Source organism: Abrus precatorius, unplaced genomic scaffold, assembly GCF_003935025.1.
Source record: "Abrus precatorius isolate BTA unplaced genomic scaffold, Abrus_2018 Scaffold3, whole genome shotgun sequence".
Classification (NCBI taxonomy): Eukaryota; Viridiplantae; Streptophyta; class Magnoliopsida; order Fabales; family Fabaceae; genus Abrus; species Abrus precatorius.
The window spans coordinates 34,894,107-34,911,069 of NW_020874373.1; the positions used below are offsets into that span (position 1 = coordinate 34,894,107).

Below are 16,963 nucleotides of genomic sequence, written 5' to 3' on the forward strand. Positions count from 1 at the left end.
TTGAGGAAATGATTTTCTAAAACATTTTTTTTTTCAGAATTTCACAAAATATTCAAACTAAAAAAGATCGGATCCCTTATTCTGTTTAGTGTAAAAATATTAGATGCCCATGTTATAAAAATTTCATTCTGAAAAATTATACTGGCCATGGTACAGTGTCTGTTGACAAATTAGAATCTTAGCCATGATTGTAACGAAGAGAGTCCAATGCAAAACTGTGAAAAGACAAGTAGTTTTGGTCAAATTAACTTTGGGTTTGCTAATAATGTTAATGAAGATTTTCATCATTTCCTATAGGTATAGGGTTAATGTTTCCAAATTTAAACGAATGAAGGGTCTGGTCAAAACTATTTTTCTGGCAGTCAAAGTAAAATAACCTGCATAAACGTTGTTAAATAATGAAACAAAATGGAAATGATATTAAAATAAAGGACAGTAGCATGTAGATTCTCATTCTAGGTTATAGTAGTAATTGCGTAAAACTCTGCTAGTCTACCTTAGGTGACGTACTAGATGTATAATGAGAATCTTGTAATCATTGGTAAAGATTATTCAAACGCCAAATCCAAAATTGTATTAATTGAAGCATAACTGCACAAGCACTGAGCTAATTAATTAGCCTTTTTGTCTTGTGCTTGTACAATTTTAGCATTAAAGCCTTTTCGTGCGGGACTTTAAACTCGGTTTTACGGTTTCATAAGATATTTGAAATCGATTTTTTCTACAAAACATGTATATTTATCTAACAGAGACTGGTGCCGCTACAAAAGGTCCTTAATGTTTGAAATAGAGCAAATTCAAGACTATAACTGCTAAATGTATATCAGTGGTGGCTTTAAAATCTCAAGCAGCAATCCAATACGTTTTAAAATCGGCATATTAACTTTGTAAATAAGATGAATCATTTGTATGAGTTTAAAAGCAATTCAAAATTAAATTTAAAATGCAAATAAAGATTAGTCTAATTGTGATAAGAATTCAATTCGTATTTTATAAGGGTATGGATTTAAATTCTACTATCGATGTCAGAATTTTATTGATAGACGATTTGTAAGTATTCATTAAACTTTGAAACATGTCCTACTTCTATTAAATCTATGAGACTTAACTTATTTAAACTTTTTTTTTTATCAAAAAGTTAAATTTAAAGTAAGTATCCCTTTTTAAATTGTTCCTTGTTAAAGACTAACCACTCTCACTAATATGCATAAGATTTGAATTAGACCGATTCGTAAAAGTTAACAATTTGTTTATATAAATTAAATTTGTCCAGAATCTGCACTGATAGTGGATTCATGTAATTTATAGGCTATACATTTTGTTCTTTTGCATTTTTGTTAGATTGAGGTCGAATTATTGCTTCTCCTTTGTGCACAGCCTGACTTTCTTTTGTAGTTATGTTATACATATAAATGATCAACAATTTGAGAATTGGAAAGAGTGATAGCTAATTGGAATACAATATTAACTTCGTACTCCATAGACACTTAAAGCCAACGTGTGTAGGTATGCTGGATTAGGTAAAGAGGGATAAATAACGTGGGGTAGCTAGCTAGTCTTGGTATTATTATATATTCACATGCGAGGCAGAAAAATAGCTGAAGACAGAGATGGGTCATCAACTACAGCTAGCTTACATAAAGCAATGAGACAGTGCTATATATAAGTTAATGTACCGATTTCGAATTTTCTGAAGGACTTTAGTCAGAGGCATCTAAGAAGATGATACTCCACGATATAATGTTGGGTTTGTCGTAGCTGTACTCATCAGATCAGCTTTGCAGCAAATATTTGCTGCAACATATATGGCCCAGAGAGAGAGAGAAAGAGAGAGAACCGGTGTAATTACCTGCATGCCATGCACTGTTGATGATTACTAATGAATCATGATGATATATCATAGGAATACTAGTTGTGTCTCATTAATTTGGGATCCCTTTATTAACTTTAGAGTGTATTTCAACTATTCATATATACAAAAAAAAAAGAGTATCATGCTTTATATAATATATATTTCTAATAGTTTAAATAATAAAATTGTTATCATATATAATTCTAGTCATAAAACTATACAACTTACATAACATTTCTTTTTCTTTATCTCTTCATTACATTACTTAATATCTCGTATTTTTCTTTTCATTTTCTTTTTATCTATCTTATTTGCATTAAAAAAGTTACAAAAATATTGCATAAATAGAAATTTTCAATGGCAAAAACTACTCCTTCTCCAAACTATGCATCAAGCGTGTCGATAGTTTGCAGTCCCTCTCTAAGACACCTTTCCTTTATATATAGCAGGGTGCCAGAACCAAAGCTAGCAGTGGGTTCAGCATGCAGAAGAAACCAAAATTAACATGCAGTAATGAAACACTTGTGCAAATAGTATGCAACCTCATGTGTTATATATATTGTTAGTACCCTCTCTCGTGGTTCTTATAACTGTTATTTCGAGGATTTCTCTTGAGGTTATTTACGTAAAGTTGCAGCTTCCATACTGAATAAGTGAATATTATGCTGTTTCAGTTCAAGAAGTTCTTCTTGTAGGTAAACTATATACGTATAACTTCTGTCTCAGTTTTGCTTTTCTTTGATAAATTGCACGATCTCTCTGTGTTTCAATATGTTCGCGGTTGCGTATCTCACTCTCTCTCTCTGGGTTTCTATGAACTTGAGCTTCTTTCTTTGTTTCATGTGAATTTTTAATCGTTAGCTATGGCTAGATATATGTTACTCCTTCACAGCTGGTTGTTGCATCATCTTACATTGTTTCTTTGCGTACTCTCTGATATATGAATTTTTAATATATTATTAATTATTAATAAAAATTTATTGAAGATTATATTATTATAAATGAGATTTATTGAATTAAAAATAGAATTTACATAATTTTTAATAAATTTCATCAAGTAATAAATAGAGTATTTGAAAAATGTATAATATATCAGCATTTCCTTTTTCTACACAGATGGGCTTGTGTGATAAGGGTCAATCAAAATATTTTTAAGGAAAATATTAACATAATGGCTTATGAAAACTTAATAAAAATTAAAAATCGAAAGTTAGTCATAACTTTAATTTAATTAATTTTCAACCTAATTTTTTTAAAAAAATTTACTCCATCTCATTTCATTGTTGTTCTTATATGAAGTGTTAGTTGAAAAAGGGACCAAAAATTATTAGAGGATCATTTGTTATTCCCCTCCCCACCCCCCCACCCCCTCTGGGTTATAGTCTTTTATTTCATTATCTGAACCTGTTTCACAAAAGATGGGGATTTTGTTTTTGCTATCACTTTGAAATTGACAAGTTCATTATCATAAAAAACGAAAGGAGGAATAATGTAGCTAAAATATAATAAAGGAATCAATGAAGTTAATATAAAAATAGCTTCTTTTATATTTAATTTTTTGAGCTTGGGCATATTTGCGTAGTAGATGATGGCATTTAAGCATCTTGTTATTAATATGGTTGTCTTACTTTTCGTCGTAGCCAAACTGCAAATCTCCCTCTTTTAACTTTTCAGGTGATGAAGATAGTGACTTTTTTTATGAAAGAATGAGCAATGTGGAAGCGATCCACGTATAAAGTTCACTGCCATCTGGTACAAGCAATGATTATCTTTTTTCTTTTTACCAATATTTTCTTCCAAACTCATTTTCAGTTTAATTTATATGTTGAGCGTGTGATTGAAACTTTTAATAATAATTTATATAAAATAAATAGTTTATGTCACGCATAACTTATTTTTATGTTGTTTCAATATTTTTATATAATTTATTAAAATAGTTTATCTTTAGTTAATTTTAATAATTTATTAGTAAATTTATGGTACAAACTATTATTTAAAAATAGTTTATCGCACAAACATTTAAATAACTTGAATATTTAGTAAAAAATTATAATATAGTAATCATTAAATTTAAAAAATTATATGAATTGGAAAAAAAATAAAATGTCTAGCAAGTCATTATTTGTGAATTTATTTTTTATACTATTAATTTATTTAAATATTAGCTAATTTTGATTGACATAAAATTATCTGACGCTTAAATTTTTAAATTTAATTAAGTAATTAGTCTTTAAAACTATTATGAATCTTAATTTTTATCTTAATAAAATTTTATTCGATTTTAATTTTTAGTAAATATTTTTAAAAAGTATATAACTTTAGTGCTTAATGAAAGGCTAAAATTATATATATATATATATATATATATATATATATATATATATAGAGAGAGAGAGAGAGAGAGAGAGAGAGAGAGGTTAAATATAAAGAATTAATAAAAATTTTATAGAAAATTAAAGCTAAAATGGGTGACAATTCTAGAGACTAATTATTTAATTAAACTTAAATTATAACATAAGCAAATAAGGGTTGGTTTATTTTAATGTTCAATAAAATTAATTTTGAACTGCAAATATTATTAATGGCAATGGCATTAAGTATTTGATCTGTAGTGACGAGCATATATGGACCACTTCAGAAATCAGGAGTAAGCCCTGAAGCAAAGATAATTAACCTAGTCTTATCCAAGAGTTCTGGAATGATTAAGGTAGTGATTAAACAACATTCTTCCTGGTTTACATGGTTAAATTTTCTTCTTTTTTTGAAAAAGTTGAGGTTAAGTATCTAATAAAAAACTAATTTTTATAATTTTAATATAATAAATATATTTTTAAAATAAAAAAATTGCTAGTTGAATTTCAACACGAAGCTGAAGTTAATAAAATACAATCAGAAAAGCCTCATGTATGCATGAGAAGTTGAAACAAGCGATTGAATTGATTTGTAGTGCAGACGAGTTTCTTTGTAAAGTTGTATGCTTTTATTGATGAAAAGGGGATATTCATCGCCACTTGCTTAGCAGTAACATGTTTAGAAATTTGAAGATTAATAAATTATATGGTTATATAGTATTAAAAAGATATCATGGAACTATGCAGGTTCGTTGTCGTATTTCTATTTTCATAAATTAAAATCAGAATGAGTCAACTGTATATATATTATTCTATTTTTAATTCATATACATTATCTTAGAACTGTGTGGTGGCCATGGCAATAGTAAATATCCAGTGAACCTAAATGTACGGAGATCGCAGGACTTTTGGCTAAGAGAAGAGTTGGGGACAAGCCATTCTTATCCAAACATGCTAATCAATAGCATATAGTAAAAAAATAAGGAAAATTAAAGATGTCTTAGTAATATTACGTAAAGTAAACAAGAGAGTTTTAAAAGGAAGAATGGAATAAAAAAAGATGTAGCAATATTAAAACATCATTATTTATTTGCTTATTTTCTGAAAGAAAAAGATTTATCGATTTATTCTTGATTGTTCAATCCTATATATTTGAGAGAAATATTGCTCACAAGTTTTTGTATTTTACTATAATATCATTTTTGTAATGTATATTTATCATTATATCTGTTCCAATTAACACAAGCATAAGTTGACAACAAATTCAAATCTAATATAATGAAACCAGTCGTTTGCTTCAAAATTTCAACCTTAGAATAATTAATCCAATCAAACATATGGTAAAGGGAAGCATTTACAGTAAACCCTGAATGCGAATTAAGCATAAATTTAATTTTCCTAAATCCATTGGTCAGAGTGCCTTTGTTGAATTATGCCATTATCTTATATTCTGACCAATTCCAGATACAGGGAAATAACATTTTGGAAGCTGGGTAAGAAGCATATGCATCATAACAAGAATGGAAGACCAAAAGAACCATTAAGCCCCACCAAACACTGATCCCATTAAAGTTCCTCCTCAAGGCTAGGCAAGTTCTTTTTCTTCTTCAGCAAAATGGTTTTGTTTATTTTTAAATACAGAAGTAACCCAAGTACCCATAAGTAATACACGATAAAAATTTGAATAGAGCATTAAACATCTCTCAATCCCAGTATTGAAAGCTAGGCATACCGATCATTTTCTTCTTGATAATCTATATAGCACAAATAGAGAGAGGGCTTTTGCAACTGATTTAAAGACGACTGAGTTGTTGCTTTAAACTAAATAATTTGAGTCTAAGAATGATATTTGAAAAACGAGTTGATTATTGCTTGAATTAAAAAGTAGAATCATATTCTAAGTGTTTAAATATATTTTTTTTATAGATATTATACTTTATTTATATATAATTTCACGCCATTTCAATTTTTTCTTTCTATTTTTTGTCATTAAATTCATATTTTCTTTCTCATGTTATTAAACATCTTGTCGTGCTATTTTTTTATGTATCACTTCAATTTTTGTAAGGGAGCTTTTAATTTTAAAAAAAAAGTATAAGAGGATAAATTGCGAAGGCATAAAATTACAATGACGTAAAGTGTAATTTATTATAATTTTTTAAGCCTAGCTATCATCCAAATCAATGTCTCTCCATAAAAATCTAAATTTAAATTTATTTAACCATTAAATTTACTTATCATAAAACCAACATTAAGGATATTTAGTAAATGGTTATGCCCTTTAAACATGTTATTAGAAGTTTGTTAATTGTATGTATAATAAAAAAATTTAAACAGATTAAGTTTACTTTAATAATTTTTATCTTTTGAAAAAATTAATCTTTGATTGTAGGTTGAAAGATATGATTAGCATATACCAAAATATTAATTTTAAATGTAAATATTAGTTGACAAACACAATTAATTCTGTCATATTGTGTCGTCTGGAAAAGTGATTTTGGTCTGAAAGCAACCAAGTACCAAGTAGTAATCTCATTAATTGAAACCGAATAAAGACGCATAAATTCATAAATATATGTTCCATAATATTAAAAAGATCCATAACTCTATTTAGAGACATTCAGAAAAAAAACGTACCAGTGAATGGATTAAGAGACATTAAAAATATGTACATAGGAGGAAGTTTGGTCAAGTAAAGAAACGCATGCACTCTTATTATGGTTGACTACACTAAGAGCAATGGAAAGTAGTTTATGTCGACAAATGACTTGAATCTATTCTGTGAATGTATATGTTTTAGTTAAATTTTAAAAAAAATTGTAGGAAACTTTAAAAAGAAATTATAAAAAAATAATAAATTTTTAAAAGAAACTAATTCAAATGCATACTTAATTCTGTTGTTAGATCATATGTACATATTACTACATATAGAAAAGAGTTTCCTCAATAGTTAACAAGATTTACATGAACAGATAACACCTAAACATGTGACTGCACGATAAAAGGGTACTGTTAGCATTTACAAAAAATTGGGTACAGATCAGTAACCTAGCATAGTGGTTTCTTGACTGAAAAGGGAGATAAAAAAAAAAAAGAAAAAAAGCTTAGCTGTTTCTTGGACTTATTTTTTTCTTAAAAATGCAAGCTTTCGTTTTCTATATGCTTTCCTAAAATTTTTCTTAGAAGACTTCAATGTAGGAAGCAATATTCTTCCAACCAAATTAAATGCTTACAAATTCTTCCATCGAAATTCAATCAAAAAGGAAAATGTATAAACGCAAAATCAAAATTTCAGTTATTCCACTTTTTTAAAAGCATATTAAATAATAGGTATAGTAAAAGAAATAAAAATAATGCCTTCCTAGCTCTGCCTCTTTATTGATCTCTTACTGAGCCAAACCAAACTAGAATCACGCAATGTTCCTCATTTTCACTTGCTCCGGGTGGTGCAGTATGAGTGATGGACAAATATTTGGGCAAATGAACACTGATCTGTAAGGGGTGGTGTAAAAGTGAAGAGTTTAGAATATAAGAAAACGGGTTTAAGATGTTCACAAAGAATGACAACAAAGGTTGCTAGCCCACAATAATGAGTGTGGTATGAAGGGAAGTTTCAAGTTCTATTTGCTGTACGTGATGGCAACCGTGGAGATGAACATATCGATTGCTTTATACGGCATGGTGTCTGAAACGTTGGAGAAGGTTTGACGAGAGAGGGATTGGGAGATAGGAGAGTTTCTAGGGAAAAATTATTGGGTGCCCGTGCCCTTGATCAATTATCATATAACACCATATTTTCCAATTATCAAGCAAAAATGTTAAAATTCTATAACATTTTTTCTTTATAGATGTTAAAATGTCTCACATTAATTAAAAATAAAGTAGAATATTTTTTATAAGATCTAGTTTTTTATTAGAACCTGTTTAATTTGAATGCAAGTTCAACTGTAAATGTTCATTTGTCTAGTCTGGTAGACTTCATGTACTAAACGTAATATGAGAGGACTGTGTTAATTTGTCTCACTCACGGTGTGAATTGGTTTTGGTTTCTAATACTAGCATACATGATTTGGTTTTGGTTTTCCACCTTCATTTGAATGTTCGAATGAAACTAGAAACGACTAATATGGGTGATCCATGCCATCATTTTCTTTTTAAAAAATATTAATACTTATTAATGGTGCCATGATAAAAAATAAGTCTCAAAATTTTCTTTTCAACCAACCTTTTCTTGGTGATTTGTTAACAAAGGTCATTGTTAACGATTTCATAATGAATCACTACTAATGGCTTCCGTGCTAATATAAAGTCCTTCTCGGCAGTAATTGTATATCCACCGTGAAGCATGTTTTTACACACACAAGAACGATACATGAATAGAATGTTTGAGTTTGTTTTCAACCATAAGCATTTCCTGACAGTGCGCTTTTATGTTACATTTTGTGGCAGTTACTATAAATAGTTTAGGAAAAGATATTGACACAATTTTTGTGAAATATAAACATATAATATGAATTATGTAGAACTTTTAATGGTGTTTAACTTATTTTAGACTTAAGTACATCTTCTACTACAATAAAATTTTCTATGCTTATCTAAAAAATTGTATGGATCTTTTCTTAGGAAAAGAGTATTATTTATATGAGAGGATGCGAAAAATGAGCAAACACCAGAGTGTGCAAGCTATGATGACTCAAATCAGCAATAGGTTAAATAAAAAAACATGAGTTAAGCGGAAGTGGGCATGAATGTTGCAAATTCGATTAATTAGTGTGAGTGGAAGAAGTTACATATGGTAAATAAGTGAGAAAGAAGATACATAAACATTTTCTTAAAAATTTCTCTGTCGTTATAATTCCTCTACAGAAACCCACTAATGTATAGATACTTTTAATTAGTTAGAAAAGTGATCCATGTTCTGGTCTGATGTGTAAATATATCTTCACTAGAATATTAAATAAATAAACAACACGAATATCTTTCTATAAGGCTAGAAAAGTGTTTTTTGTTTGTTGGAATTAGGTGGTTTCTTCTGAATGGTAAAACTATGCTACTAGCCACAATAAATTAGACTTCCACCGATTCAATTAATTCACTTAGATATCTTGATAAACCAGATGGATAGAATTTTTGTATGTGAACTTCAAATCTTTTAGCGTTAGACCCAAAGACCAATGAACTTGTATGCAACTTATTATTGACAAGATTCAAAACTCCAGTGGTTTTGATTTCTATTATATATATCGGAAACTTTTAATATAAACCAATTCGTAGTAATAGGTAGAAGAAAATCAAAATTACATAGGAAAATAGTCCAGCTGACCTGTCAGACATCAAATTGTCTTTGAAACATAAAATGAAAATGCCCAAAATCAGTACACCAGTTATCTGCCGAAGCTATCTAAGTACATTTCACTTCTTTAAAATACTGACCTACGTATCAATGATTGGGAAAGAAGAAAATAAGAAAAGTGAACAGAGTTGCTACTGTTGTAATACGAATGAATACATGTTAGTGGATAATTTAAAATTTCTGCATAACAAAGTCGTCATTGTTAAGTCATGAGTGCTTGGACTCCGAAGTGCTAATTAATTAACCTAAGCCAAATCCATGATGTTTTTATATATACCTACTTGATACAACCGAATCTTATATAAGCTGCAAAAATGAAAATAATAACAAGCTTATATAACATGTTCCTTTAATATGTACAAGTTCACCCTTTACCCTGTCCACCGTGGGCCATCTAGAATTTTATTTTATTTTTTTGTCGATTTTCCTTCAAAATTGATAAAGATATATCTAAGAATTCTAAATGCAAAATAACTATTTTCTGTGAAATTCATAAAGAAGACGACGAATCTCCTTTTAAATGTAAGAGCATACCAATCTACTCAAGACTTATTATTAAATTGCATGGATGCAAGTTGATTCATATGCTTTATCTCTGTGTCTATAGGAATTAATACTTGATAAGTTATTGGAACATAGGAATAGAAATTGAGTCCATTTCCATAATAATTATTATAGAATAACAATGAGCCTTTGGGATTTTAACTAAAAACAAAAGTAGAAAGTATATATTTAATAAAAAATTATATTTATTATTTAAAAAACCCAAGATTTATTGTATATTTAATTTTTCGAATTATTAAAAGCGTTTGATAGAGTATTTTACATGATTCAATTAACGAACGTTTTTAAGATACTTGTTAGCAAGGCCTAACAACTATATTAGAGTTGAAATTTCTCCATTACTTCAATCATATGCATTTAGCAAACTAGCATATTCGACCATGCCTTCAGATCAATATTGCACAATTACACAATGATTAAGATAATTAAATTTAAAACAGGGAAACAAAAGGAATGATCATATGCTTTTAACCTGAACCTGGTAGAATAAATTAAAGACAATGTTTGAGATAAAGCAAAAAGCATTTTGTGCAAAATTAAAAAAATTAAATTTGAAAAACAAACATTACCTTTTACAAATTACTCTTGTATCTGTTGAGAAAGTTTAAGGTGTAGAACTTAAATTCTTCCATGTTAGTTTGTTTCATGTATATGAAAGTCTTATATACTGAATATAACCAGCTTTATCTGAATTTATTCCTTGCAAAATTTCGAAATTAAAAATTTCCTTCAGGATGATCACTAATGGAAATCAGCAGATAAATGACAAAAATGTATAGTTCAGTACTGCAATCTAAAGCTCAAATATCCTGAATTTTACTTCTGTACGTACGTCCATCTCCTCATACGACCAAGGGACATGGCTACTTGAAAAGTTTCCAACCATGGATTATACTAATCAATAGTGATCATAAACTAATTATATAAATATTCCTGCAAGCAAGATCGAGGGACGGTTCCTGATACATATAGTTCTTTTATATAATAATATATCAGCCACACTTAAAATATTGGTCAGAATTCACACACGCTGCATCCATTGTGCCAACTGTCCCCTTGCCCTTGGTTGAAAGAGCAAAAAGATTTAGAACAGACATTGTCAAAAGGAAATATATATAGGACAGAAAAAGTTGCAGGTGGAAAAACATAGAAAGATGCCTCCATGATTCCTTTGCAAAGCAGTAGATTCGGATCAACAGATATTGAAAACTAACATATTAGCATAGATGAGGATTGTTGCACTCATCCCAAGATTTTCCAAAGATTTGGAGCCCTAAAATATCAAGACATAGATTTGTAAGTATCACAAGTGATTTCAAGAAATTAGCCGCTTGTTCCTTAAAAATACGCATACCTGTAGATAGATTCATGCTGGCTATTGCACAAAATTTGGAGCGTCCAGTAGCACCATTATTAGCTTCCCAATTTGGAGACAAATTGGGAATGGAGTTGTAGTCACTGTTGTTTACACCTGCGTCCTTAGGGATCACAACGTTTTGGTGAGTGGAAGACATCAAAGATTGCTTCAACTTTCTCTTGATCACAATGGATTCCTCAAAAACGTTGAAATCATTACCTCTTGGTTCTTCACTGCCCACAATCACAATTTGAGGATGTGGTCGAAGGGGTGACCTCAATTGGTGCAGGATTTGAGGATTTTCAGTTTCAGGGCACTTTTTCTTCATGTCTTGCACTTTCTTCGAACCTGTTATGTTGCACAATATCTTGCTACTAGCCCTTTCCCTAGCTCTTGCCCTTGCCTTTTCCCTAGATTCCTTCATCTTTGTCTTAACGCAAGCAGGTTCTTTCTCTGCCCCTTTCAACTTCATCTCTTTCAAATCTACCCGTTGTTGTTGTTGTTGTAGGTCTTGGTGAATCATTGAAACCACTTCAGCCTCCGAAGATGAAGAGAAGCTGTCAACGCTGTGCTTGCTTCTAGTTAGCTCCTTAATCGCTTTCTTGGACTTGGTGAAGAGCCAGTCAAGGGTGTTGCTGGCTTTATCAAACCCTAACATGTCTTGAAGATCAAAGAACTTGCGTGCGATCTCTATGGACAACCTTACCCTTCGGTCCCTCAAACCCTGAGAAGTGTGAATCTTGCTGTGCCTGTCTTTCTTGGTTGATTTCTTCGTTGGTTTCTTGGTAAGGCCATAAAGTGAAGCATTGAAATCTTGATTGAGCATTGCTGCAGCAGCACAATCTGCAACTGCCCAATTGGTTAGTGTTTCAGTGACTGGAACATGGTAATGAGTGGGTATGTAGGTAATAGAAAGTGGGTCATGAAGAAAGGTGTTGCTTGCAGAAGAATTTTCAGGGTTAAGGAAAGTAAAAGGAGGGTATGGTGAAGCAGCAGCAGAAGGGAAACAAGGGTGAGAACATGAGGAGGTGTAATTAGTGGAAGGGAACATTTTTAAATCTGAAGATTTTGTAATTTCCAACGGACAAATTAAAACCCTAGGTCGCTTAACGGATTAAGGACCACACAGAAAGAAGAAGAGGTATCTTATCTGTCTATTTTCCTAGCTAGCTCCTCAGCTAATAGAGTACACCTTTTTTATACAAATCTTTTTTTCTGAGGAAAGAAACTACATGCTAAGTACTATAACACATCCGAGGAAAAAGAAAGTGGTTTAAGAAAGTGAAGAGACGGAGGATTTTCATTTAGGCCAATGATGGAACCGTGATTTGCTTTGCACAGTTTTCATTATACTCCTCCATATTTATCAGGGTGTGCCGCTGCAGGACCATGTTCATTGGTATCAACGGGGTGGGGACTGTAGAGAGAGGGAGAGGGAGAGGGAGAGAAAGAGAGTGCACATAGTAGTAATAATAGTACAATAGGGTATAAGTAACACATAGGATAAGACACACATAATTGGTGGATTGTGTGCCTCATTATGTGGAAGCAACGTAAGCAAGAGAGGGTCAAATCATTCAGCTTTTCAGCTCGTTAAAATATGTGTACATGGGTGTGATTGTCTGGTGTGGATGGGTTGGGGGTACTTGGGTTTAGGGTTATTCTTGGTTCACGGTGAAGAACGTGAAGAAAGAGTAACCTATTTTTATATACCTTAAGATTCCCATTATATATTTATAATAAGAAGAGAGATAAGAAAAGAATGGAAGTTAAAATAAATAATTTAAAAGGTTTGTCTGTAATTATTGTGAAAATATTATTATTTTTTGAAAAATGAATTAAAAACACTTAAGTTTATGTAAACAATTGTGATTTTTTCACACATTGATAACATTTTACAGTTTACATTTTTTATTCATTACGTTACTTATTAGATTTACTGTTATTATTTTCTTGTTTTCCTCTTCTTACATACGATGCTATGGAACGTCAAATGAAGATTATTTTTACAGAAGTATCCATAATTTTATTTTATTTTCTGTAAAAGGAGGTCTATATTATAAGGGGTGGGTCTCGTACTTCTGAAGAAATTAACGAGATAGGGAGAGAGATTGGATTCATGTTACTTTCCCAAAGTCCACGAAGTTAAGAAGCTGTGAACAGTGAAACTGTTTCTTCTGAGCCGGACTTCTATTATTTTTCATTAAAGTTAAAGAAAAGAGAAATTACTATGTCTTTAGGATGAATTACCGCAAGTTTCATGAACATTTTAAAAATTTGTTAAGAGAATTACCGCAAAGAGATCCATCAATTAAAAGAAAAGATCACATGTTATCAAAAGAAATGTTCATAGTTAAATTTATTTATGGAAATATAATCATTTTAACAGAAATTAAATTTTTAATATAAAAAATTATATTTATAACATGATATATCGTACATATGAAAACCTATATAACTTTTATATTAACATAATTTTTTTTGGTATGAAGTATCACATGCATTGTCAGTACAGATTTATAATGCTTATCTTAGCAAATTATTTATTTGTCCGAAAAGATCGTACTTTCATAAACTTGTTTAACGATGAACAATGTTTTTGTCAGTAAATGTATTTTGTTTTATTTTTATTGTTTGAAAAAATTTTATTGGTTGATGGATGATGTTGGACATCTCACCAATTGAACTAAACTCGTAGCCTAGGTATCATTGCAATTAATCTGTTAATCATGTATATTGTATTAAAATAGTTGTTATTTAACGTTCATGCACAGAATCTTGCATTCATCGAATTCAAACTGTGTTAAAATTATATCAAATGAGGATAAAAGACAAATTGGTAATTACAAACATTTGTGTTCTTTTGACTGAGCCGTACCACCTACTGTCATTTTCAGTCTAGCTATAAAGCTCTTTCAATCTGACACAAATTGCTTGGCTGCACAGAGATGTGGGGGTTACTTCTTCCTTATCTGCAGTCGACACAAATTATGAATATTTAAGTAGTCACAATAAGATATGATGATGCATTTGTCTTTCATATATAAACTAGTTAATGATTTCAACTCCACGACTGAAGGGAAAAATATATGTATATATTAATAGTACTATTTGGGTATCCCAACTTGGATATGAAAATCAGCACTGTGCATTGGTAAATGATAGAAATTAACCACTCAACCAACACCCCTCCAATTTCCCTAACCAGCTAAAGAAAGTAAAGGTATGAAAGATTTCAGGTTACGTTTCTCCAAAGCCATCCAAAAACGGAATAGAAATGTCTCTCGACCTCATTCTTTTACCTCCCCTTTTGGTAAAGTAGTAATCGCATTTCACCATTCAATTCAGTGATTCACACTTCACAGGGAAGGCCATGCAGGTATAGCGTGATTTTATATTTGCTAATACATGCTACGAGTTTTTTACGCATTCTTATTGGGATAGTTTTGTAGAATTATGATATTTTCTTGAGCATATTAAAAACTGTAACTTGTCATTTGCTGAACAAGAGGTTTTCCATACAAATACACAAGTACTTTTGACATTTAAGACAATTCATGATTAAGGGTAGAAATATGTTGAGTTGGGGTAGGATTAATAAGGCCTAAACTTGACTCCTTGACACTAAAGCATGCTCGTTTATTTGATATGGGCCATGATTGCTCTTACTTCTTTCTAAAAATTATAATAGAGATGAATTTGTTGATGTACTCCTAAGAATCCACAGTACCATCATATATTTTCAAGTTGTTGAAAATTGGATGTTCTTTGGTAAGGATCTCCCATGATCCTTTTTGTGAAATAATGGAAGCATTCATCCCACCCCCTGTAGGTTGTTAGCTTTGTTGTATGGAGTTTCTCGGAAAAAGCGCTGTGGTGAACTATGTGGTTGTGACATAGATTTTGCTTTTTCTTAATCATAATATTTCTTTTTGTTTTGCCATTCTTCCTGTATTTGTTTAACAAGCCAAGTTTATCGGGCCATCAGTTTTTGTAATTTCTCAATTGTCATGTCTCTCCATTTTATATTTTTTTGTTTCCATATCTTCGACTGGTTTTGTGTGTTCTTAGTTTGGGGGGTTGATTGTGAGTCAGTCTCCTTGTTGGTCCAGAACTGTTTGTCCTGTGTTCACTATATTGAAGTAGAAAAGATATTTCTTCTTTTCTCACAGATGACATGAATGTTCTTTTCTCAACAACATAGATGGGAGAACTTGCAAAAGACACACTTCAATGCTTAAATTAGCGAAGAAAATTTGTGTGTAAATGAACAAGGATTTCATCCTACCAAAGGCGCTTTCTCCCGCGTGTACAGAGTGCAACCTTTTATCATTTGATGAGATTAGGATTCCATGATGAAAAAAGTTTTCTCTTTATTAAGATTCTTGAAAATGTACCTAGAGTATGGTCTACAATAGGACCAAACTAAATATTAAAAAAAAGTTAAATTTAGAAAGGAAAAAAAGTTATTTTTTCTTGCAGTTTTTAAAGTTATTAAAGTATATTTTTTTAAATGTTATTTTGGATATTTTTGTTGTTAAGTTTTGAAAAGTTTAAAAGCTAAAATCAATTTTTAATTTAATCATTTTTGTTTCAAATTTTTAATTTTCACTTCTTTGAATTTATTTGTTGGAATTCAGGATAACAAATAGTAGTATTAACCAAATATTTTTTTTAGCATAACAGTGATAACGGTGATAGATGACTATGATGACAGTTATGAAGACGATAGCAATAATAATTATGATAACAATGATAATTGTAATAATAACAATGGTTCTAAATAATTAGAGCTATTAAAAAATATTAAAAGTAATAGTGGTAATAACATTTTTTAACATAACAATAATTATTTATTATAGTTATCATAGCAATAATTGTGAATAATAACAATATTATTAGTATGATTTATTGATAATGGGCATTAGTGTAGATATTAATTATGATACTGAGAGCATGACAGTAATAACAGTGACAATAATGTAATTGTGATAACTATATCAATACTAATGAAGATAATAGTTGAATAAATAATAAATAAAAAATAATAATAAATATAATAATAATAACAATAATAAATATGAGAAATAAAAATATTGATGATTTAATAAAAAGAATAAATTAGTAATTACATTTAGTAATAATAGTAAAGAGTGATGATTACAATAGTAAAGATAAAAGAGTTTTATTAACCTTGGCCTTTAGAGTTGAGTTTAAGAATCCACAGATAAAAATTTTTTATAAAAAAATACACAGTTATTGTATTGAAAATAATTATTATATTAAAATTATAAAAATACAATAAATATTTTTTTAAAATAATTTTTTACTATTAATAGCTGTTTATCCTCATCCTTAAATTAAGATTGAAGTTATCAAAATTCTAAGATAGAAATTAACAAAATTAAGATAAAATGTAAATATTTTAAAATAAATGAAAATATTGTTATTGAGTAATATTATAAGAAAAGTAAAAATTTAAACAA

General features: G+C 29.9%; 1 protein-coding gene across 2 annotated transcripts; it reads right to left on the reverse strand.

Annotated features, from left to right (window-relative positions):
• Nucleotides 1-11,072: 11,072 nt before the first annotated feature.
• Nucleotides 11,073-12,702, reverse strand: LOC113862740 (transcription factor CYCLOIDEA-like). Of its 2 annotated transcripts, XM_027495902.1 has the most exons (3): nt 11,697-12,702; nt 11,475-11,591; nt 11,073-11,393 (listed from the first exon to the last, which is right to left on the reverse strand). In XM_027495902.1, exons 1-3 carry the CDS (start codon nt 12,526-12,528, stop codon nt 11,338-11,340), a joined length of 1,005 nt encoding a protein of 334 aa, XP_027351703.1. In that variant the 5' UTR covers nt 12,529-12,702; the 3' UTR covers nt 11,073-11,337. The 2 variants fall into 2 exon arrangements, with proteins under 2 accessions (XP_027351703.1, XP_027351701.1); XM_027495900.1 differs by having other exon boundaries at nt 11,475-12,702.
• Nucleotides 12,703-16,963: the final 4,261 nt, after the last annotated feature.